This window comes from Echiichthys vipera (genome assembly GCF_963691815.1).
Source record: "Echiichthys vipera genome assembly, chromosome: 9".
Lineage (NCBI taxonomy): Eukaryota > Metazoa > Chordata > Actinopteri > Perciformes > Trachinidae > Echiichthys > Echiichthys vipera.
The window spans coordinates 13,047,666-13,070,055 of NC_139834.1; the positions used below are offsets into that span (position 1 = coordinate 13,047,666).

Sequence of the window (22,390 nt, forward strand, 5' to 3'; positions counted from 1 at the left end):
AAGTATGTGATATAAAATGACAGTGATTTTTCCCAAAAACCTGTTCATTAAAAAACATTTGGTAGTAGAGCTGCAAAAATTAATCGATTAGTTGTCAACTATTAAATTCATTGCCAACTATTTTGATCAGTTTGAGTAATTCTCTGATTCCAGTTTATTAAATGTGAATATTTTCTTTAACCCTCTATGAAAGTAAACTGAATATCTGAATATCACTGGGCTTTTAAACACTGATTGACATTTTCCCCATTTTCTGATATTTTAAAGACTCAACTAATCGATTAATCCAAAAAATAATCTCCTGATTAAATGACAATTATAGTTGATTGCCGGTAGCTGTACACCCTCAGTATTTAACTGCATACACAGGGAGCAGCCTTATCTTTGTTCCTCTGAATTTCATGTAAAGTGATCCATAGTAGAGAAACGGGTTTGACCTGTCTGGTGGGTTATTGCCTTAATCTTTCCTCCTGGTGACAACACAAACTGCTGCATCTGTGGTTTCTTCACCAGCATTTGTTTGCATGTCGCAAGGCCAGTTTTCCACCTGCAGGGCTTGTTGTCATACAGCACACAGCATTATTTCTGCAGTCTCTTTCCTTCTCCGGTGATGTATGATGCATGCAAAATGGGTTTTGCTTGTTTTTCAGTTTGTGAGATCAGGGGGCGTGTGAGCCTGGATTAAACAGTGACGAGGAAGGCAGTAACCTCCTCAGTAGCTTCCCAGGGTTTAAAATCTGCTGCATTGTGTTCTGTGGTTGGTCTGATGGAGCCGTCTGTCGATGACGGTGATGTCTCCTCCTCCCTTCACGCCCCCCTTGTCCCGATGAGCCTTGGGGTTGATCTTGAGCGTGGTGGTTAATATTTGAACTGGCTCCCTGAATTTGTGGGTTGCTGGGAAAGAGAAGACACCTAATTAAAATGTCATCTCACGTTACAATGACTAATTATACGCTGCCTGTGCCGGAATTGAATTTGGCAGGTTGGTGCTCACTGGGAGCTTATTTCTGTATTCTCACCGTGCTGAAGTTCCTCCACTGAGCCAGTGTAGCAGACACTTATGAACAAATATGTACTGCTCCTAGGTACACAAAGGAATAAGCAGGTAATGAGGATCTCATCTTTGGAACAAAACAGATTTATGAATGGCGTAAGAAAGCAAAGGAAATGGGACTGAATTACCGATGTTTTTTAAATACACTACAGTCTACACAGGAATACAGTCAATTTAACGAAACATTAAGTACATTTTATGTTAGCAGGGTTATGACACCCAGCTTATAAATAATAAAACTGTAGGTGAAACTAGCCAAAAATAATTAAAATTTAAAATTAGCTTTACCTACCTGTATAATGAGTATTTTTACCTATGATGCTTAAAGTGTATTTTTATGCTTTTGTACTTGAGTAACATTTCAATGTTCTTGCATTGTTATTGCTTCTTTTACTTAAGAAACAGGTCTCAATACTTCTTCCACCACTGCAGGTGACACTGACCAGATTCTGGACCATCCACATTCGATGTAGCCGTAGATCCTCCACAGCAGCCCGTATATCAGGCTGGATACCCCTCGCACACAGCTGAGTCAGCCACAGTAAAGTCACAAATGTCCCTGAACGCCCCACACCTGCACTGAACCACACAAACAAGGGGACTGACTTTAAACACAGTCTTATCTGATTGATAAACCTCTGAAAGCTCTACAGGGGGTCACATTTTTAAACAAAAGCAAATAATGTGTTTCCTGAGGGAGAGGGTGGTGGGCTGGAGGTCAGAGGTCACACCTGCAGTGCACCACAGCCGGTCCAAGGCGTGGAAGTGCTTCCAATTGCTGCCGCACTTGCTCAGTGAAGGTACAGAGTGAGGACGAGTCTTTAGGGACGCCCCGGTCTGGCCAGGCAGGGTAGTAGTAGTGTGTGATCATCCTGTCTGTTGGACAATCTCTCTGAAACACAAAACACTTTTTGTTCAATCCAACCACAAGGACGTCTTCTTTGATTGATTACAGGTGCACAAAGAAGTCAACGGCGGCAGTTTAAAGGTGCCAAAGAGGATGATGGATTTTTCTTTTGCTCACCTGTCTGAGGTTAATGGTGGTGATAAAATAATCTGGACCTTGTTTGTGGGTCACTGTTGTCACTTGGATCAGTCCATGATAAACTGTCCTCCGTTCCAGAGGCCAATACCTATCACACAGGACCTGAACAGACAGAAATAGAAAGAATTTTAAAAAAAAGAAAAGAAATAAGGGACAGGGTCACACATGAAAAGGCCTTAACTGATAGTGTGATGTGTTTAATATATTTAAAGAATAGTCTGACATTTTGGGAATTCACTTGTATTCACTTTTATCAAGACTGATACCCCTCTCATGTCAGTAAGATAAAAAGATGAAATATAGGCATAGTCTCTGTGACATCCCCCATAGGCTTCTGAAGAGACTAAACGAAGCTCAAAGTTGGTGGCACTGACCTTCGCCATCTTGGCATTGTCTGACGTTGGCTAACTCCTGGCTAATCCAAAAAGAGGCAAAGAGGTGGAGCGTGGATGGAGCTGAGGCAGGACGAATGAAGCCTATTTTCTCTGTGTCGGTACCCACCTGTCACTCAAATAATTGTACTATTATTGTGCTTTAAAAAGGGAACCTTTTTTGTAGCAAAGTTTCTTGGTAAAGCCTGGGAAAGAAGAATGAATATTTTGTTCAAAGACCAAGCTGTATAATAATCTGTATTATGAATGTAATGTGTTGTGTGATGGTGTACCAGGCTGTAAACATGTTTATTTCTCCCGTAAAATTGTGCATTTTAACATGGGGGTATGGGGATTGAGTCGCATTTGGAGCCAGCCTCAAGTGGCCTTTATTTTTCATTCAAGTGGCCTTCATTTTTTAGCTCCAGTGGTTGTCGCTTGCCTAGCTCTGTCCAACAAAATCAGCCTATACTGGCACCAAAATAGCTCAGAAATAAATAGTTTTTGGGCATCTGCTAAAATGACTTAATCTCATATTTCTTGATGGGAGGACAGTCTTGACTAGTTGTTTACAAGGTTGTTTTCCCCTATTTCCAGCCTTTATGCTAAGTTAAGCTAACAGTCTCCTGACTGTAGCTTCATATTTAGCGTACAGACATGAGAGTGGTACAATTCAAATTTTCAAAATCAAATTTTTTTTTCTAACAATTCCTTTAACATGAGAAACAAGAGAGTCTATAGATGAGCATGCAACAGGACACATAGTAACTGAGTGTGTCATTCCCACCATGTCCTTGTGTCTCAGAGCTGTCACCATGACGATAATCCTGACGTTTTGCTCCCACACCATCCTCCAGAAGTCAGCTATAGTGTTGTGTAAAGGACCCTGGGTGCAGATGAAGTCTCTTTCTGATCCTCCACCCTGAATACAGACACACAGTCATTAACAGATGCAGACAGACAGGTGGTAAAGCAGGAGGACCAGGTAATGTAATTTACTAAATCAACTTGGTTGAGGAGTTGAATGAATTCTTACAGGCACAAAATTTGCATTTATGTAGTCAGTGTGTGGTTGGGAGTTTTGGATTGACAGCCTCACGCGACAGTGGTCATCTGTAACCAGATGCAAAGCAGAAAAAAAAAAGTCATACTTTGCCACACATACTTGCTGTAATCTGTTTTTAGTCATTTTTGCACTTACATGGCACTACGTAGGGATATCTGTTCTTTTCTCTGTTGATCTCTGCGTCCCCTGCTCTGGTGGGAAGGTCTTTGCCAACTTCCTCCAGTTCCTTTAAAGAGCCAAAGACATTTAAAAATAACTGTCCTCTAGTACAGATACACACAATTATTCAACAATGCATGCTGCTAGAGGTTGTTTTACATAACCAAAATCTGAAACAAACCAACAAACAACAAACATCAGCACATGGAAAATGCTTCTAGCTTCACAAATCACAAATCTGATCCAAGCTTTAAAACATACTAGTTACCTCAAACTCCTGTTTAAAGCCTCTGTTGTCATTGGCTGCGAGCGACTGGCATTGCAGACTAAAATCTTGCAGTATTTGCGGCCTTGAGAAGGTTTGCACCCTGTGAGACATGACTGTGTTACATTAAACCATTTAAAGACCATTGATGCACATACATTCTGCTGAATTTTTCTCAACCAATTACTGAACCCTAAGTATTCCCTAAATCTTGATATACATTTTTTCTCCTTTGCCTTCCACTCTGAATGCAATTCACAAATGTATATGAGGTATAGATAAATACATATAAGACAATTATAAAGAACACTGTGTACAATATAAAGAGTAATAGAGCGAACGTATATGCAGACAGTGGGTAATTGACATTGTATTGTATTAGTATTGTGTGTATGTGTGTATGTGTGCAAAGCGCATTGATGAGCAACAGCATTTCACTGGCTGACATGTTCCCCTTTTACAATGAACATGTGCACTTTATTTATTTGGATTGATCCTGCATCCTCCATCCTGCTGTCATAAATACTCACTAGCACACCAAATTTGCAGATGGAAAAAGTCCCAAATAAATGCGATGTTCTAAAAAATCCACAGTGCCCAGCTGTTTCAGGAATTGGTTTAGCTTTTAAAAATGGAAGTAAACACTCAGTTTCCAGTTTATAACGTGCACCCAGTCAGGTAGCAAACTACAGGGGAGCCAGGGGGAGCTTGGCTCTTAAAAAAACATGATTTGGGGGTCTCTAAAATATTGACAATATGCTATTATTGCCACACAATTCTATCTTTCTGTGTCATCATCATGGATTATGCGTGCAGATAGACGATGTATGATTCATGCATGCATGCTATTTTTGCCATCACCATTGAAGCGTTGCGATGCAAGATCAAAAAGTGCACTCACTTTAAGTTTAAGAACCCTATCCTTTAAGCATAGTCTCAGGATGCTTCAAAGAATTTATTCCTTACCTCATGTCTTATCTTGCGGTCAACCTACTTTAAACGGAAATTTAGCTCAAACTTGGGGTGTTGAATGATGCCGGGATGATTTCAGTGTTGGTGCTGTGAAAAAGACAATAAATGATATCCCATAATATAGACTTTTATAAAATATGAATAAATCAATCAATAGGAAATTGATCAAGCAAACTGAAACTGAAAAGCTGAGAACATATTTTCTCTATCTCTCATTCCCCCCTCCCCCGGCTGCTTAATGTTTTCCTCCTTAACAAAAGTATTTGACACCAGAGAACAACAATTGTGAAAATGAGGGCAGCTGTGTCACACATGTATGGAGTTTGGTGCTTTCACAAATGTATTTGCGTTTATTTCTGCACTGAGGTAGCTGAGTTCATCTGATGTTACCGTCAAACCAGGAAGATTTTACATTCTCACTTTACCTTTCCACGTAGTGGAAGGGCATACCTACAACATGCACAGCCCAACATTCACACAACACTATAGTAAAACTGACCCGACAAGAAAGAAAACCTGCTCCAACAAGTTTTGAACTCCAAACACCAACAGCGGAAGGAGAAAACAGAGTCAAACAGCTTCAGTATGTTTGTTTCAGTGTTACCTTTCTAAATGTGGCCTCTGTTGAATGCTTTGAAGAGAAGAGAACAGGACCAAACTGCTCCAAATCCTCTTAAGTTTGTCTGGTTTTAATTTGTTTCCCCTCTCTCTCTCACCCTGTGTGTCTCTCTCTCAGGGGAGGAGGAAGTGTGCTGGGTGGAGACTGTGGGTGGAGAGAGGAACACTCAAACTATGGGAGGGATGTCATTATATGATGGCATCGACTATTCTTATGTCATTTCTCTGGAAAACAAAATGTTGAGTTACTGTAACTGAAGCATGTGGAGCCTTATGATTTTTTAATTGACAGTTAAGGAGTTGACTTTACCAACTTTTGTGTCTTGACACGTGTTGTGTGTTTGAAAGAGAGTAAGTGCTTTTACGGTACAGGCCACATTCATCCATCCTCACACACACATTCATACACTCATGGCCTTCAGCCTTCAGGGGTTCAGTACCTAGCCCGAGGACACTTGGACATGTGGACTGGAGGAGCCAGGGATCCGACCTGCCAATCTTCCCATTAGTGGACGACCCACTCTACCCCCAGTGTCCCTGCTGACATGTTGCATCAGTCTGTCATGTTTCATGGTGTTTTACTTCAATTCTCCTAAATGATCAGCACTTGATGATTAAAGGCACAATTCCTGTCTTGTCGATAGCAACTTTATGAGATTCTCAAACCCCTGTGGTTTTGCTTTAATCTTGTAAATGAAATTATGTATGTATGGAATATTCACAAGCACTTTATAACAATGAGGTATGACCCTTTACAGTTGTGTCTTACAACGCTGTGGCTTAGGTGTTCGTTCTGTTTTACCACCAACTTGTCATTTTTCAACGTCCTATTGCTTATTGCTGCCTTGCCTTTCTGCATGTGTTGTAAATTGGCAATGATCAGTACTGTTTGGCTCTATTTGCTGCTACATCTTGCTCTGCATGCACTGTCTTTATATTGTCTTATTGAAAATTTGAACCATTACCTGACTGGTTTCAAAACCTCTCACCAATGGACGGCAGACGAAAATGAGTCAGCTGGCTAAACACATGGCACGTTTGCAGAAATGTGTATTGTCCCTAAAATACATACATAAATGGTCTCTACAGTGTGATATTTGTAATGCTCAGTGCAGAGTGTTCATGATGTACAAGGGGAAATGTTGGGTTGATGCTTGGGGGATGTTTACGTTGAAATCTTAAAATATGTTTTATTGTTTTAGCAATATTTCACCACTGCAGCAGTATAATTAGTGTATTTTTAGTCCAAGTTTGTGAGTTTGAGCACACACGTCCTGATAAGGAAATGCTCCGGGTCTATCCTACTTTTCATTCAGATTTGTGGGTAATTATTTCTTAGAAAACATGTAAATAAAGTATGTTGTGTTCCAAAACTGGAGTCTGAGGACCTGCCTTCAGCATGTCCTTGAAGAAACGAGTGTATGCCTAATAATCAGTTTTATTTCACAAGTTTCACTCACAGGAGGGCTGTATCATAACAGAGAATAGAAGACTGACTGTTTGGTGCCTTCCCTCATACAACCACAGTCTAAATCATAATTATTGTGTTGATGAAAAGCTTATTTTCCACTACGCACGTTAAATTGCGCCATCATTTGGTAAAACGAAACTAGTGTCGCCTGCAGCAATAGACACATAGGTACATGTCTAAGCCTACAACCAGTCACGCAGGCCGAGTGTAAACAGGTGTGACAGCAAGCATGTACAGTGGACTGCGCGTGCGTGTTCTCCGTTTTCATTTTTTGATAAGCAGATCTGATTGGGTGGCTGCAGAAAAAGGGGAAGTAAACACATGTTGCGTTATTTTCCAGCGGAAACCAGAGGAGACGGGTCAATGCGAGATCCAGCTACAAGATAAACCCTTTTAAACTTGTCAGTTACGCCGAGGTGAGGGGCAGACATGTAGGCTTCTTATACCTCTTCACTTCACACTTTCCTGAAATATCACAAGAGAGTCGTTTGACGGGTCACGCGCGCTTCCTGGTCCGTCGCAGTTTGAAGTTTAAAGTCGCGCAGATCAAAGGACGCTGCAAATAAGACGGAATGGACCCTGCACGACCGCCCGACACTCAGCTAAACAAGGTAAAAAAAAACAACCCAACATTTCCTGGGAGTAAAGAGTTGCTGATACTGATCCTCAGTGCCTCATGGGCTCTTGTAACCCCCCTGTTCACCAACATACTGTATACTTTTACTTTCGACCTTAATGAATCGTTAACACGGGGCCAGGGCGGGACACCAACAACACCTGCCTTGTTATACAAATATTAACATCACAGGAGATTAAGAAAAGTGTCATTAGCAAACCATGGCTGGAATGTAACTAAGTAACACCTTTACTAATGTACTGTATGCGCCACACATCTGGAGCAAACTTCCTGAAAACGGCAAGTCTGCTGCAACTTCCAGCTCTTTTAATTCACTGCGGTCAGGTGAGCCGCCGTTCGTCTTCTCGTGGTCAAACCAGCCGCACCGACATTTCAAGTGCGCCCGTATTACAGAATGTATGCTAAACGCACGGAACTTCCGGTGGATTATTCGAAGGCAGCAAAAACAGACGTGTCAATGAACTAAAATGCTGTGATCTGATGCTTTCATACTAATTCCTTACAATGAATGACATTTTGCACTTTAATACTACGTTTGGGCTCACTGACTCAGTATCAAGCATATTTACTGTATGGTTTTTGAAAGGCATAAAATACATTATATGCAATATTTACTCTACTGTAAAATCCCTTTCGTCCATAATTTCTGACAAAGGTTGATACAGTTGACCTCAGGACCATCCTGACTATTCACTCAGTCAGTATCAAGCATATTTACTATATATCTTTTGAGAAAGTCTGCCTCAAAGCCCCTTCTTTTGCAATGGAAAGGGCGTTATATGTGCAATATTTCCTCTACTGTAAAATCCCTTTCATCCATGATTTGATAAAAGAGTAAATATTGCACATAACGCCTTTTTCATTGCAAAATAAAGAACCTTGAGGCAGGGTTTCTCAAAAACTATACAGTACATATACTTGATACTGACTGAGTGAATAGTCAGGATAGTCCTGAGGTCAACTGTATCACTATTTGTCAGAAATTATGGATGAAAGGGAGTAAATATTGCACACAACGCATTTTATCAATGCAAAATAAGGAACCTTGAGGCCGCATTTCTATGTTTACTGCCTTCGAATAATCGTTTTATTTTGAAAACCGGAAGTTAGCTTGTTCCGTGCATTTCGCATACATTCTGTAATACGGGCGCACTTGAAATGTGGGTTGAACACGAAAAGACGAACGGCGGTTCACTTGACCGCAGTTTAAGTCAAGACTGAATGTTTTTCTGTTCGCTGCTGCCTTTCAGTAAACAAACTCATTTATCAGTTGCTTAATTGCTTGTATAGCACTGCATCTTCTATTCCTTGGGTATTCTTGGTTTTAGCTATTATTTTCATTTTGTGTGACTGTTTTTATTTCTTATAATTATTTTAATGTCATTTTATATCTGAAGGCCATTTTTATCCGTTTTTCCAATGCATTTAAAGATTTATGTAAAACACTTTTAATTACCTTGTTGTTGAAAGGTGCTATACAAATAAACTTGACTTACTTAAGTTCAATGAGGTAGCCTGCTTGTACTTTACTGAAGTATTTTCATTTTATGATACTTCATACTTCCACTCCCATACACTTGGCAGCCAAATATTTACTCTACACTACATTTATTTGATAGCATTACAAGTTACTTTGCCGACTGAGATTATTAACTCAAAAATATAAATCACCTAATAAATTCCGATGTATTATTATAGGTTTAACTGCCCAGCAGTGGGTATAAAGTAAATGAAATTACCTCCTTTAAGCAGCTTCAATATATAAGTGATAAACACATTAATCCATCAATAATTATAGTATAGTATGCATTATTCTGAGATGGGTCATTCTACATAATAAGTACGTGTGATACTTTAAGTGTTGTGTACAAGTATTACGCTGATATGTGCGTTTACTGTCACATTAGACAAAGAAAACTAACAAAGCGTCACATTTGAGAAGCTGTAACATGGGAATGTGTTAAAAAATGTATTAATTAATCATCAAAATAATTGCCAATTATTTTTGTAATCCCCTAATTGTGTTCACTCTAATAATAATTATGATACCATACCATAATAACTGTGATTAACATGGGGCTTTATGTCCTCAGGGCGCCATGTTGTGGCACAGGGAACAATGTGGTGAGTCTGTCGACAAGAGGCCCACTGACGTGTCTGACTCACAGGTACATCCTATTTGCCATAGTCTTAGAATTTTAGACTCCACGATTACTCTGCTCGCTCTTGTAAAGCATCACAGTATGATAAATCTGTTTACCTGTGTCAGTACAGGATAAGAAGAGGCTGATCAGAAGAGTGAGAAGTCCATCCGGACCGAGAGCATGGCTGTCCAATTCTTACAAACCGAAGCTTGGGGGGCATTCCTACAAACCCTGGTAAGATTGAAGGATCGACACCAGGGAGCACTTTGTATTTTGTTTTCCTCACAAGAATTTACCTGCAAAATGTTTACGTCGACGGACATACTGGCTGCTCTGAAAGCTTTTTTTCCCTTTAAAATTATGCAGTTTTCCAAGGGATGACCACCATAAATTCTACAAACCCGGCATTGGCAACCAGAGGAGCCATCACTTCCACCCCCATGGTTACTTCCACCGGAGAGATCATTTCCAGCCTAAACCTCATCACAACGCACTGAGGGAGAGGGAATGGGAGAAGGAAAAGGAGCGGTACGCGCAAAGAGAGAGCGCTGATGGAGGTTCACCCCCAAAACAAAACAACAGTAAGTTAATGACACAGCAAAAGTCCGTGAAAACAATGATTATACACCCTCTACCTTCATCGTGTTTGAACATTTATGTAGAGAACTTGACAAAATGTTCACTATAGGACCAAAAATATGCTTTTGGGAAAGGCCCTTTCTGGTTTCAACATGTCAACTCCGTTGCGCAATGTGAGGTCCATAAAGACATGTTTTATTTCGGAGAGCGACGTGGAAGAACTTGACTGGACGTCCGCCCCATCCAATGTATTTGGCAATGGATATTACGGCCTCAACTATTCTTTGTACTTGCTGTGTCTGCACAACCTCACTAATATTCAGTGGCATCGACTTGTAACGACAAGCCCCAGTGCAAGATTTATTTTACAGGCCTTATTCACCTCGAATCACATGCAAAATCCATGCAAAGACACACACTCTCAAGCACTCACAGTTTCACAGCTGGGATGTTACAGGCTGGGTTTTCACAGCATCCCTTTTTATGCCTTGAGGGCATAACATTAAATACATTTTTAAGAAGTGCTTAAAACACAGCTTTTGTGTTTGTTTTAAAGATGTTGTTTCTCTTCTGTGTTGTTCAATGTGTGCGGCTTCAGGACGTTTTATAGCCTACGACAGTTTATCGCTCTTGGCAGATTTGTTGCGTCAGTGAGATCAATCATCATCACACATTATCTTAGTTTAAATCATACAATTCACATGACCGAAAGGGAAAGCGGGAGAAGCAAAAGCCTATCTAGTCCTGCCCCATTACCCACAAAATACATTATCTTCATCATGCTATTTTTCTTATGACATTGACTTAACATGTTTCAACAGCAGGTAGTAATCAGAGCTGCCGTCCAGCTTTAGACAGTCAAACAGACTACAAGTGTGTATGCACAAGTGTCCATATTAGTCCGTCATGAGTGAACAACAGTCTGGTCTTGTTGCCTGGCATGTCCCAAAGAAAAAAAAAACATCTTGCTCACGCACAAGTTGATATTTGCCTCGTACGGTGCTTTTCAGTGTCAACTAATGTTTGGGTACAAGTGATTTTTGTTTCTACTCCCATTTCGTCTCAACACAGCGTCTGCTGACTCCTGCCTTTGACCTTTATCAACCTTCATCCTGGGTTATTCTGTAACGATGAATAGTCGTATTTACTTTTTTTTTTGAAGAAACTCAGTTTTGCTGATTTTTTGACTTCCTCATCTAGATCATTCCATTGTCTGACACCCTGACATGGCATGGTAAAGGATTTTAATGTAGTTTGTACCTTTCTCTGCCTGAAAATCATGTTCATTGATCATTATTATTAATAGAAATCATAATAACAAGGATTCAATTATTATTACTGGTCGTAGTTGTATGAGTGGTACTATCGACAATTTACTTGATCACTCATAAATATAATTACATCTGTTCATTTAACATTAATAAAGCTGGGAATGTGTCCTCTTCCTTGTTTATTTTTTATAACTAAAATGTTTTCATTTATGCAGACCACACTTGACACCCTGGTGAGATTTGAGGGTTTTTCCAGATTTTATCCAGAGAAAATCCTTAGAACTATCGTCCAGTGATCAGGTACTGGATGAATCAAGATGATTTGACTGTTACTTTTGTTACTTTTACCATTCTTCAACCATTGGTCGAAACAGATTTTTCCGGCAGGCCATGTTCTTTTGTTAATGTTTAGAATAAAACAAAAAAAATGAAGTAATTGTGATTATGATTTTTTTTAATGACGTCCAAAGTATCATTACTGAAACCAAATAAACATACATTAAAGAAATTCAATACTATCCAGCTGCAGCACCGGAGCACAAGCCCCTCACTTGACACACGCCCCTCACTTGACACAAGCCCCTGGCTTGTCGAAAGTGACGCAATAGTTGTTGTTTTTTTACTTTATTGAAAAAGTACAAAACATAGCAACAGTTAAAGGAAATCCTTTTATTAATGGCCTTTTTGCAAAAATAAGTATTTGTTTTTTTTCAAAAGAACATACAATTCCCCTCGTTTAGTCTTGAATATTGTGACGATTACCAAAATTAAATTTAAAATCAAATATTACAATGTGGATGTTTTAGTGAAGATAGACATCTGAAAAGTTTTAATGGGAACAAAAATTAAATGCAACTTTAATAAAAATTTTATATAAAGCCCTTTATAACAGGGTGACGTGAAATTTCAAAATAAAAGTAGTCTGCTGTAGAAAAGGACGATACTTGAAGTCACTCCAAGAGCACAACAGTCCTGTGACTGCCAATAAAGATGCATCCTCTAGAAAGGTCAACTATAACTGAAAGCATAAACATCTGATCTGCAAAATAACACAAGATTAAAAAAAAAAATTCCTGGCAGGCGATGAACATCCAACCTGAACAACGCATCTCTGCTTGTTTAGAACAAAGACCGCAACCAGACGTTTACACTGAATACAGAATCATGCAAACCATGCTGCATCCAACACTCACACACACACATTTATAAAATTGTATTTAAATGACCTACATCCAGTACGTACTGAAGCATAAACACTGAACTGAAATGTGGCGACTATAGAAATTATGGGGACATTTAATTGCTACAGTCGTAATCTCATTAATTCTGGGCAGAAACAAACATTTATATATATGAATTCAGACCTGCTGTATATTTATAGAGTAAATCATAGAATTGCTCAAAGTAACATTATAAATGCCACTGCTGAATTCAATACTGTCTGTGACTAAACAAACCATTACAGAGTGTGCCACCAGAGTGTATAAAATTACAATAAATGTATGGTTTCATACATGGTTTCTACTCATTAATTTAAAGATGTGTAAGTAGTGTGCCACCTACAAGTTGAAAGATGTCCAACCCACAGAACAGTAGAAAGCTCTGATTGACTAAACATACGTAACAGATGGCCAATCTGAATGCCAGCTGCTTCAAATTAAAGCTAAACTTTTCAATATTTTTATATTAATAATAAATAACTATATGTAATTAGAAAGGTCAGTTAATTTTAAAGAAATCACAAAATGGAAACTGTAAATGTTAAAGCAGACAAATTGTGAGATCGTGCAGAGTTTGACCAGCAGACACATTAGTATGGATTAACAAAGTTTAATTTAATAGCCTTTTAATATTAATTTGTGGTCCAATTTTAGAATTCAATAATCAATAATCATCTAGGCAACAATAAATAAAACAGTTATTTTGTCACTATTTTACTTCGATTTTATTGAGGCAAAATTAATTAACCAGTTTGTAATAGCTTTTTTTATTTAATCTATTTAATTGGTAATAATTAAACATCAAAAAAGTCTTTATGGCACACTGAAACCATTCTGGACAGAATTCCAAGACTTTTTGTGGCGGGATCGATCAAACAATGATGCCGTTTGCGTGTTATTTATTAAGGCAGTGGCTTTGCATCAAAAGCTGCTAGTTAGCTCGTAGTTAGCAAAATTATCTACATAGCAAAGCTTACGTTGTTTTTAAACATCTCCATCATTTTCCAAACAGTGACAGCGAGTATCCTCAAATTCCCGCGTACTTTCTGGTATTAGACGTCACTTCCGTCAAGCCAGGGGCTTGTGTCAAGTGAAGGGCTTGCACCATGACTGTGTTATATGAGAAAGTCATAGGATGTCAGACGAGCAGTGGAATCTTGTGTCGTGCTTTCGTGCGAGGGGGATGTGTTGCACAGGGAGCACTGCCCTTACCTAACCACGTGGGCCCAGCGCAAGGCTTGTGCGACTGGGAGAAAGTGTATTAAATGTAAAATAACTACTCCAAAGAACTCGCAGTAACTGGTCAAGACAACAGGCAGGTGACAAGGACCACAGGACGGACCAGTGTCTTCAGCGCCCATAGCGGTAGTGACCACTGGTCCATGCCAGGTTGGAGCTGGTTGCCAGGAGCTGGCCAGGACTGTGCGTCAGGTCATGAACACACTGACCAGCATAATCGATAGTACTACTCATACAATTACGACTAATATTAATAATGTAATCATTGTTATTATAATTTCTATTAATAATAGTGATCATTAACATTGGATGGTCAAACGTTTATGGCAAATCTGCTAGGATTGAGAAACAGTAAAAGATGTATTCAAAATGAATACAAAACAAACACACACTCCCCGGATCACTCAACTGGCCCAAACAACAGAACAGGTCACAAAAGAGGTGGTCAGTCATTTTAGTGCCCTTTGTGCCAGTAAGAAGGTCATGATGGCTGTGACACTGGTCCTGACCAGTGTCTTGGTGGTTGTGACCACAGGTCTGTGCCAGAAACCACATGGATCTTTATAATACTAATAACAATATTTAATCATACTTTATGTGATATAATACAGGAGCCCTAAAGGTCATACATTACATATACATTTTATTTCCTCTGTTTTCTTGTGATATCGGAGGAATTTTGATCCGTTTTCTCAAGATAACAAGATGATTAATTTGAGAAATAATGAATGAAACATGATAGGCCTAAGATTTCCATCACAGTGACATGTCATGCCTTGTAAAGAAAACCCATTATCTTGAAGAACACTGTTGACACTGACAGATGATTTCAGTTGGTTATTTACTGTTATAAAATTAAACTGTAATCTGTATATTTATGTGCACATTGTAAAACTCCTCCTTGTACCGGTATTTATGTTGTTATAACATTACATTGTTGACAATAAAGTTTGTTTTAAAAAAACAAACAAACAAGCTACGTAGTTAATGAGGACATCAGGCTCACTCAGGCCTCCGATAATAATAATAACTTTATTTAAGCTTTATTAGGCCGAAGCCTTGTTTACTGTCTTCTTAGATGATAAATGTACACTAATGTGAACATTATCTGTAACAGAATAAAGCCGTTTCCGACCGTGTCATGCCTTGATTGAAGAGATATGTGATGCGGTGATCGATATTCTCCTGCTCCTCTGACATTGATACACTGGATGATTTTTCCTGCAATTATTTAATAGACTAGACTCAGATCTCAGATTAATCATCACGTTATCATGAGAAAACGGATCAAAATTATTTCGTTATCACTGGAAAACAGAGGATGTAGTGTATGACCCTTTCGGGCTTCTGTAGTTAATAGCGCATCGTACTGTATAGACAAAAGATTATGATCTCTGACATGTATCCAGCTAACAGTGCTGCCAAATCGACCGGAAAGAGGAGGAAATACTAAAGCCGCTTTACAGACCACAGGGACCACAGCTCAGACCACTGAGGAGCTGGTCGCGACCTCAGGGACCAGAGCCCAGTTACTGTAGTGCCCCTAGTGACAGTAACTACTGGTCCCTGTCCAGACCACAGAATCCACTACAACCCCCTCTCCAATGATCTTTACTAACCTAACCATTCACGGCCAATACCTAACCTGATCATCTGGCAATACATTAAGAAATCTTTAGTTACCATTAAGTGACAACCATAAATAATGAAATGAATGTTGGCTTGATTCTATCTTTAATGCTGTTAGTAACACCTATGCTTTCCTACTGTGACGTGTCAGAATGTCTGCAGTGGTATAAAGCTATTGTCAAAAAAAACAACCTGCACAATGAAAATACCATTGGATTATTTTTCCATAACTTTGATTCATGACTATTAAAAGTAGTAGATTTCACATAAGCCCATACCCCCTGCCAAAATAGCATATTGATTTCCTACAGCATCTTTCACACACACTGGTTGGAAGTGTAACAGTGAGTATGATAGATAAGAGTTGCTTTGGCCCAACTGCTTGTTAAGCACATTTTACCAAGTGCACTGACTGACTGTCAGCTGGACCTTTTCCTCTGATGCTCTTGTGGCTGAATGGGAGCAAATCCCTGCAGGCATCCACCAAACACCCCAGAAAGTGACTAAATACAGTCAAGAAATAGTCTGCAAATAACCCCCTTTAAACTTGTCTTAACACTTTTAAACAAATGAGCTGTTAATATGTGAGCTTTAAAGACACTGGAAGACCGATTTTAACATACCTATGACAAAGCCAGGTTAGCTGTTTCTGTCTTTATGCTAAATTAAAATAATCCTCATATTTAGAGAGCAGAGAAGAGAGCCATATCAGACTTCTAATCTAACTCTCAGCAAGAAAGTGAATAAACAGGTTTCCCATAATGTTGAACTATTCCTTTTTTTATTCCATGTTTTTGGAATGAGATGTCAATGTTTGCCTGTAAACAAACTCTTGGCCACATGGTTATACACTTATGAGTTGCAATGAGTTAGAGGAGTAATGCTGTAAAATTGTCACAGTTAGATAAACAAATAACTCCCTGGCTCACTTCCAACAAAAAAACAATATAAAATCCAAAATCCTAATATATTTGTTGCCACTGGCTGTACATGCACAAGTATATTTAAAACATCTTCTTTAAAAGTGTATATGCAGTAGTTTGTTAAATGACCATCGGGTGTCAGTATAAGCAAGCAGAGACACACGTCAACATTTTCATGGACACTTTGCATTACAAATATTTTGAGGGCATTTGCTCATTGTGGTATCTGGTATTTGGTAGGTAGTCACACTGTGGTAGAAACAAAGCAGTGTTGCATAATGCTGACCACTAAGAAGCTTTTCCTGGACTCAGTAGATGGATTATGTAGTGATGTGATGTAGTCACTGCATTATACATTGCATGTCTCAGTATGTTAATGTATGTAATTTAGTGACAGGTTGATTTATTAGATACTACTTCACCATTTGTAGGTGGGAGTCTGGAAGTAAACATGAGGGGTTAGAATTTGTTATGATCACGTTTCCTTGTTGTTGTTTTTTAACACAAACTGAATGTTTTTGTTGATATTTTCCTGGTATTGAGTGATATGCTGTGTTGTTTCTAACCACTGAGCTGTTGGCACTGTATGTTTTTATCTTCTCTTGCACCCAGGCACTGTATGTGTGTGCACACTGCAGCACTGTGGAGGTGTGTGTTTGTGTATGTGAGAGTGTAGAACAGGTTTTTTTGTGTGCCTGAGTGATGGTGTGATGACGGTGACTCATCTCTGATTTGTGTGTATATGAGAGAGGGAGAGAGAGAGCGGGAGAGAGGGAGAGAGGAAGAGAGGGAGAGAGAGGGAGGGAGAGAGAGAGAGAGAGCGCGAGAGAGAGAAAGAGAGATAACAAAACTATTGCTTCATGTCGGAATACTGCAGTCTAATAATACAATGTAAACTTCCCAAATATCAGCAGATTCTGCTTGAAGGTATATTGAAAAAAAAATCCTTTTCTGGTGATGGTCAATAGAAAAAGAAGGCCATCCCTTCATTCTCTTGTGTTGTTGTGTTGACCCTGTGGTTTCTTTTTTCCAGCTTCCAGGCCTTTCGTTCCCAGATCCTCTTCCAGCAGAGACAAAGACATGCAGTTCATGGTAAGTTCACAAGTATAAAACCTGCTCTGCTTTTCCATTTTCTCAAATGATGTATAAAAATAGAATAGTCCAGTCCAATAGTTTCCATCAAAAATATACAGTGCCTATAGAAAGTCATGATACCCTTTTGAACTTCTTTTGTTTTACAGCCTGAAATGATAATACATAAAATAGATATTTTTCCAGCGTGATTTACACATTTTACCTTACAACATTCAAGTGAATTTTCTTTTCAAAATTTTGGAAAATTAAGAAAAAATGTAACACTAAAATGGCAAGGATGGAAAAGTGATGAGTCCCCAGATTTAATACTTTGTGGAGGCACCTTTTGCTTTAATGACAGCCATCAGTCTGTTTGGATATGTCTCTGCCAGCTTTGTGCACCCAGAGTGGGAAAATATTATTATTATAAACTGTTGGAGTTCAGTCAGATTCCGTGGTGTGCGGTGATGGACTGCTCTCTTCAAGTCCATCCACAGATGTTCTGTAGGATTCAGGTCAGGACTCTGACTGGGTCACTCTAGGACATTCACATTTTGTTCTTAAGCCACTGTGTTGTTTTTATGGCGGTGTGTTTTGGGTCGTAACCACCTGCCCATTTTCACGTGTCTAACAGAGGGCTGCAGGTTTTCCCCAAGAATTTGGGTTTACTTCGCAGCATCCATTTCCCCTTCAATCCTGACCAACTGCCCAGTCCCTGCTGAAGAGAAACAAGCCCACAACACAATGCTGCCACCACCATGCTCCACTGTAGGGATGGTGTGTTGTGTTTGGTTTCCACCGAATATAGCGCTTGGAGTTGAGCCAAAAAAGTTAAATTTTGGTCGCATCTGACCATATAACCTTTTTCCACATGGCATCAGAATCTGGACGTGGTCCAGGGACCTCCTACAATATCGGGAGTCCAGTGACCCAAAGGTTGCCCAGGCTGGGATTGAAGTCAGGACAGGGCGGAAATGGAGAGCTGCAGAGGCTGTGGACATTGCAGAGTCAAAGCTACGGCAAAGGGTGTTGGTGGGAACAGTGGCACAAGGGAGAGCTGGCCAAGGCAGCAGAAGAACACCTTGTTATGACAAGGGGCAGGGGAAAGAGAGGAGTTCACTGATCCCCGAGGAGTTGCGAGCAGGAGTTGAGGAGAGGCAAGCCTGCCAGATGGTGCCAATGCAGCAACAGGGCTCCTCTACAAGATGAGAGCACTGTAGATGTGATGTTGGGTAGCACAGTCTCAACGTTGTCATTGTGATATGATGTATCAGAGCTTTAAGAATTTTGATCTGACTGATTTGGATCTGGTGGAAGTGCTATTTTCTGTCCTGTGCAATATACAACCTGATAAAAAGTGCACTGAAAAAATGCTAAAACGCGTCATAGAGCTCAGAGGAAATGGAGTCGGTTGATAATATCTCTGTCACACTATTAAAATAAAAATACTAGCTTTAATAGAGTTGTGGGTGTTGCATTTGTGTGTAAATATATTTGTTTATTCTGGAGGAGCTAGCCAAAAACGACTTGAGCTCTAAATCATTAACAAATGATGTATAGAACATGAATAAAGCAAATAACCACAATTTATAAAACCTGTAAACTATGGCTCATTAGGAAGTGTCCTAGTTTGGCTTTTGTTACTGAACACCCTTTTTAATTACCATGTTTTGCCATTGACTGCATTGAATTTATAATCTACTCTGCAGTGTTAATCATCAGTGTTTGCACCCATGTTTTTTTGCCAACTGTCTGATAATTACTCCGATCCAACTCCTGTCTCGTTTTTTTTGTTGCAGGCTTGTCAGAGCGACAGGAACCAAAGCAGGGAGAAAGATCACAGGGGGACGAGAAGCAAAGACACAGAACGAAGCAGAGACGGGGAGCTCCCTTCAACTGCGAGCCAGACGGCGACACGAGACAGAGCCATCCAACTGAAGAGGAAAGAGATAGATGAGGTAGAGGAGTGTCATTACATAAACACACACCTTGGGAGAAAGGTTATAAACAGATAAAGGAAGAGGAGAGATAAGAGAAGCTGGGATTAGAGAGAGTGACAGGAAAAGATCTTTGAAAGCGCCGGGAGACACGAGACAAACAAAAAAGATTTGCTTTCTGTGGTCTGAACATTATCTTGAAATGCTGAGCCTGAGGCAACTTGAGCGACATTTTTGTATTCACTTTACCGTGCACAACAAAAGGTCTTATTCATGTTTGAAGTGATTGATAGGGTTTTAGTCTCTAACTGAGCAAAAACTCAAAATGAAACTGTTTTATCTCAGCTCACCTGTATCACAAGAGGCTCCGACACGTGCCTTAATGCTGTCGTCAATGTGACAGACATCACATGACGCTCTGCTCATCGGCGGTGTGTTTGTGTGAGAGAGAGCGTGTGTGTGTGTGTGTGTGTGTGTGTGTGTGTGTGTGTGTGTGTGTGTGTGTGTGTGTGTGTGTGTGTGTGTGTGTGTGTGTGTGTGTGTGTGTGTGTGTGTGTGTGTGTGTGTGTGTGTGTGTGTGTGTGTGTGTGTGTGTGTGCGTGTTTCCACCCACTTGACAGAAAGATGGCCCCTTGCTTTTCATATCTCCATGGTTGCAGGATTATAGAGGCAATGTGAGAAAAAGCAGTCTGGCAACAGGTAGCTGATGCAAAAATGTCCACAGAACTCTGCATACAGGCGCACATGATACTTGTGAACAGTTTGCATGTGAGGATTTTTACTGATTGTTAATCCATTCAGTCGTAATTGGAGACTCATAAAAAGACTTGTGCTCTCTTCCTTCCCCTCTTAACAAGTTCTCTTCTGTTTCGCCTTCTCTCCGGCTCCGTCTCACTCTTCGCCCTTCCATCCCAAATGCCCTAAAACGTGTGTGTGTGTGTGTGTGTGTGTGTGTGTCTGTGTGTGTGTGTGTGTGTGTGTGTGTGTGTGTGTGTGTGTGTGTGTGTGTGTGTGTGTGTGTGTGTGTCGGTGTGTCGGTGCGTGTGTGTGTGTGTGTGTCTTGCAGGTGTACTTTCAAGAATGTGAAATGTTTGGCCTTGTGGCAAAGATGCTGATAGCGAAGGATCCGACCCTGGAGCTCCCCATCCAGTCCGCGCTGCAGGAGAACCTCAGGGACATCGGCAAGCGCTGTGTGGAGGGCATGAAGAAATTTATAGAGGACTATGATTCCAGGGAGCTGTGTCACTAATCCGTCACACAGTCTTCCTAGCATTGATCCTACTGGTAAACGTGTTGAAAATTTGAATTCATGCGATTGAACGCTGCCTTTGTTGCTGTTTGTGTTTGCCAGTAGAAGTAATACGTTCATACATTCTTGTCTGCTGCCTGGACGAAGTTGAAAAAAATGAAAAAGTAAACTTTGTGGTTTTGACATTTGTTACTGATTCTAATCATAATAATTTGATGATTATAATGAAAAATACACTGGTTGTATCGCTTTAATTGTCTTTACAAAGCAGTCAAAAGTTAATTTGACAGCTGACTGACATGTTCTTTTTTATCACTTGTTTTTTAATTATTTGATTTTTAATAAATATATGATATATAATAAATATTTTCAGTGATTTATCCATACAGACAAGAATGAAAAAAAAAACATTGATGGGTCAGTAGGTAAGTAGGCCACACATTGTTTCGTTTTGAAGACGTCCTTTTGATGTATGACCTAAAGCCCAACAAATACATCAGCACGGCCAATATTGGCTCATCATAGAAATATCGATATCTGTGTAAATGTCAGCTGATAAATAACAAGAAATGCCAAATATATGTTTGAGGTTATTCAGGAACACACCAGACTGACAAGTTTATTTTATCAACTGTAAAATCTTCTGCTCTGTACATATTTTGGTCACAATTCTTAAAGGGGCACTCCAACGATTTTGCACATTAAGTTCAATTGTCTCATGAGTTGTCCTACTCGGCATGTAAACATTGCTCCATCATTATTTTTTTGGGTCTAGAGGACCTTTGCCAAGTCTGAAAAAATAACCCTGATGATGTCATGGTGATGTCATCTGGGTTACCTTGGCTCAGTCTTTGGGACTACAAATTTCAGAACAGAAAGCCTTTGTTACAAACTGGAGGCATGGAGAGAAATATGGGTGTTTATCAGGCTTGGAGGGTCTAATATAAGATGCTGTCCAGTTGCATTATGGGAATTGTAGGACAGTCGTATTTTTGGAGCTTGACCCAAACCATGGCCTTAAAGTTGGGATACCTCAATTTTGACTTTTATTTTTCAACTAGAGTTTCCGATCTTTATGGAAGTGACCTATTGAATCATGGAAGTACCCCTCTAAACTAACACATTTAGGAATCTTTATATAGAACTGTCTTATGTTCAGAAAAATATCGGATGATTTGTTCAGTATCAGCCCTGTAAAGAATCCAGTATCTGTCGGGCTCTGATTTGATCACTGGCTAACGTTAGCAGGGATATAACTGCTGTGTCCCAATTCCATACTGCTTACTAATTGTACATGCTATACACTGTAAACTATTTGTTTATAGCACCATTCTTTTTTACCATTAGTATACATTCACCAGGAAAATGTGCACAGATGTCGGTCAATCTGGCAGTTTAGAAAACCACTGAAGTCAGTCCACCACTTTGATCCAGACTGAAATATCTCATAAACTATTGTATGGCTTG

At 39.7% G+C, this 22,390-nt stretch overlaps 2 protein-coding genes across 2 annotated transcripts; one reads left to right on the forward strand and one right to left on the reverse strand.

The window, feature by feature from the left end:
* Nucleotides 1-649: 649 nt before the first annotated feature.
* LOC310951147 (receptor-type tyrosine-protein phosphatase V-like) lies at nucleotides 650-5,666 on the reverse strand. Its single transcript, XM_083919265.1, has 11 exons — nucleotides 5,537-5,666; nucleotides 4,927-5,019; nucleotides 3,964-4,063; nucleotides 3,672-3,762; nucleotides 3,507-3,583; nucleotides 3,258-3,392; nucleotides 2,079-2,201; nucleotides 1,786-1,946; nucleotides 1,498-1,633; nucleotides 1,020-1,081; nucleotides 650-894 (listed from the first exon to the last, which is right to left on the reverse strand). The coding sequence occupies exons 2-11, from the start codon at nucleotides 4,929-4,931 to the stop codon at nucleotides 660-662; spliced, it is 1,125 nt and encodes a 374-aa protein (XP_083775391.1). The 5' UTR covers nucleotides 4,932-5,019; nucleotides 5,537-5,666; the 3' UTR covers nucleotides 650-659.
* Nucleotides 5,667-7,368: 1,702 nt separating this feature from the next.
* On the forward strand, nucleotides 7,369-21,280 carry LOC310951997 (uncharacterized protein). Its single transcript, XM_083920484.1, has 7 exons — nucleotides 7,369-7,632; nucleotides 9,752-9,826; nucleotides 9,933-10,036; nucleotides 10,169-10,383; nucleotides 17,697-17,755; nucleotides 19,537-19,695; nucleotides 20,741-21,280. Exons 1-7 carry the CDS (start codon nucleotides 7,594-7,596, stop codon nucleotides 20,921-20,923), a joined length of 834 nt encoding a protein of 277 aa, XP_083776610.1. The 5' UTR covers nucleotides 7,369-7,593; the 3' UTR covers nucleotides 20,924-21,280.
* Nucleotides 21,281-22,390: the final 1,110 nt, after the last annotated feature.

Excerpts from the sequence above, each read along its gene's own strand:
- LOC310951147 (XM_083919265.1), bottom strand. Across the intron at positions 1,082-1,497 it reads TGTGGATGGTCCAGAATCTG|GAGCAGTACATATTTGTTCA; the intron begins GTCAGTGTCACC and ends TTGTGTACCTAG. Across the intron at positions 895-1,019 it reads AGTGGAGGAACTTCAGCACG|CAACCCACAAATTCAGGGAG; the intron begins GTGAGAATACAG and ends TCTCTTTCCCAG.
- LOC310951997 (XM_083920484.1), top strand. The coding sequence starts at position 7,594 with ATGGACCCTGCACGACCGCCCGACACTCAGCTAAACAAG. Across the intron at positions 7,633-9,751 it reads CCGACACTCAGCTAAACAAG|GGCGCCATGTTGTGGCACAG; the intron begins GTAAAAAAAAAC and ends TTATGTCCTCAG. Across the intron at positions 17,756-19,536 it reads ACAAAGACATGCAGTTCATG|GCTTGTCAGAGCGACAGGAA; the intron begins GTAAGTTCACAA and ends TTTTTGTTGCAG.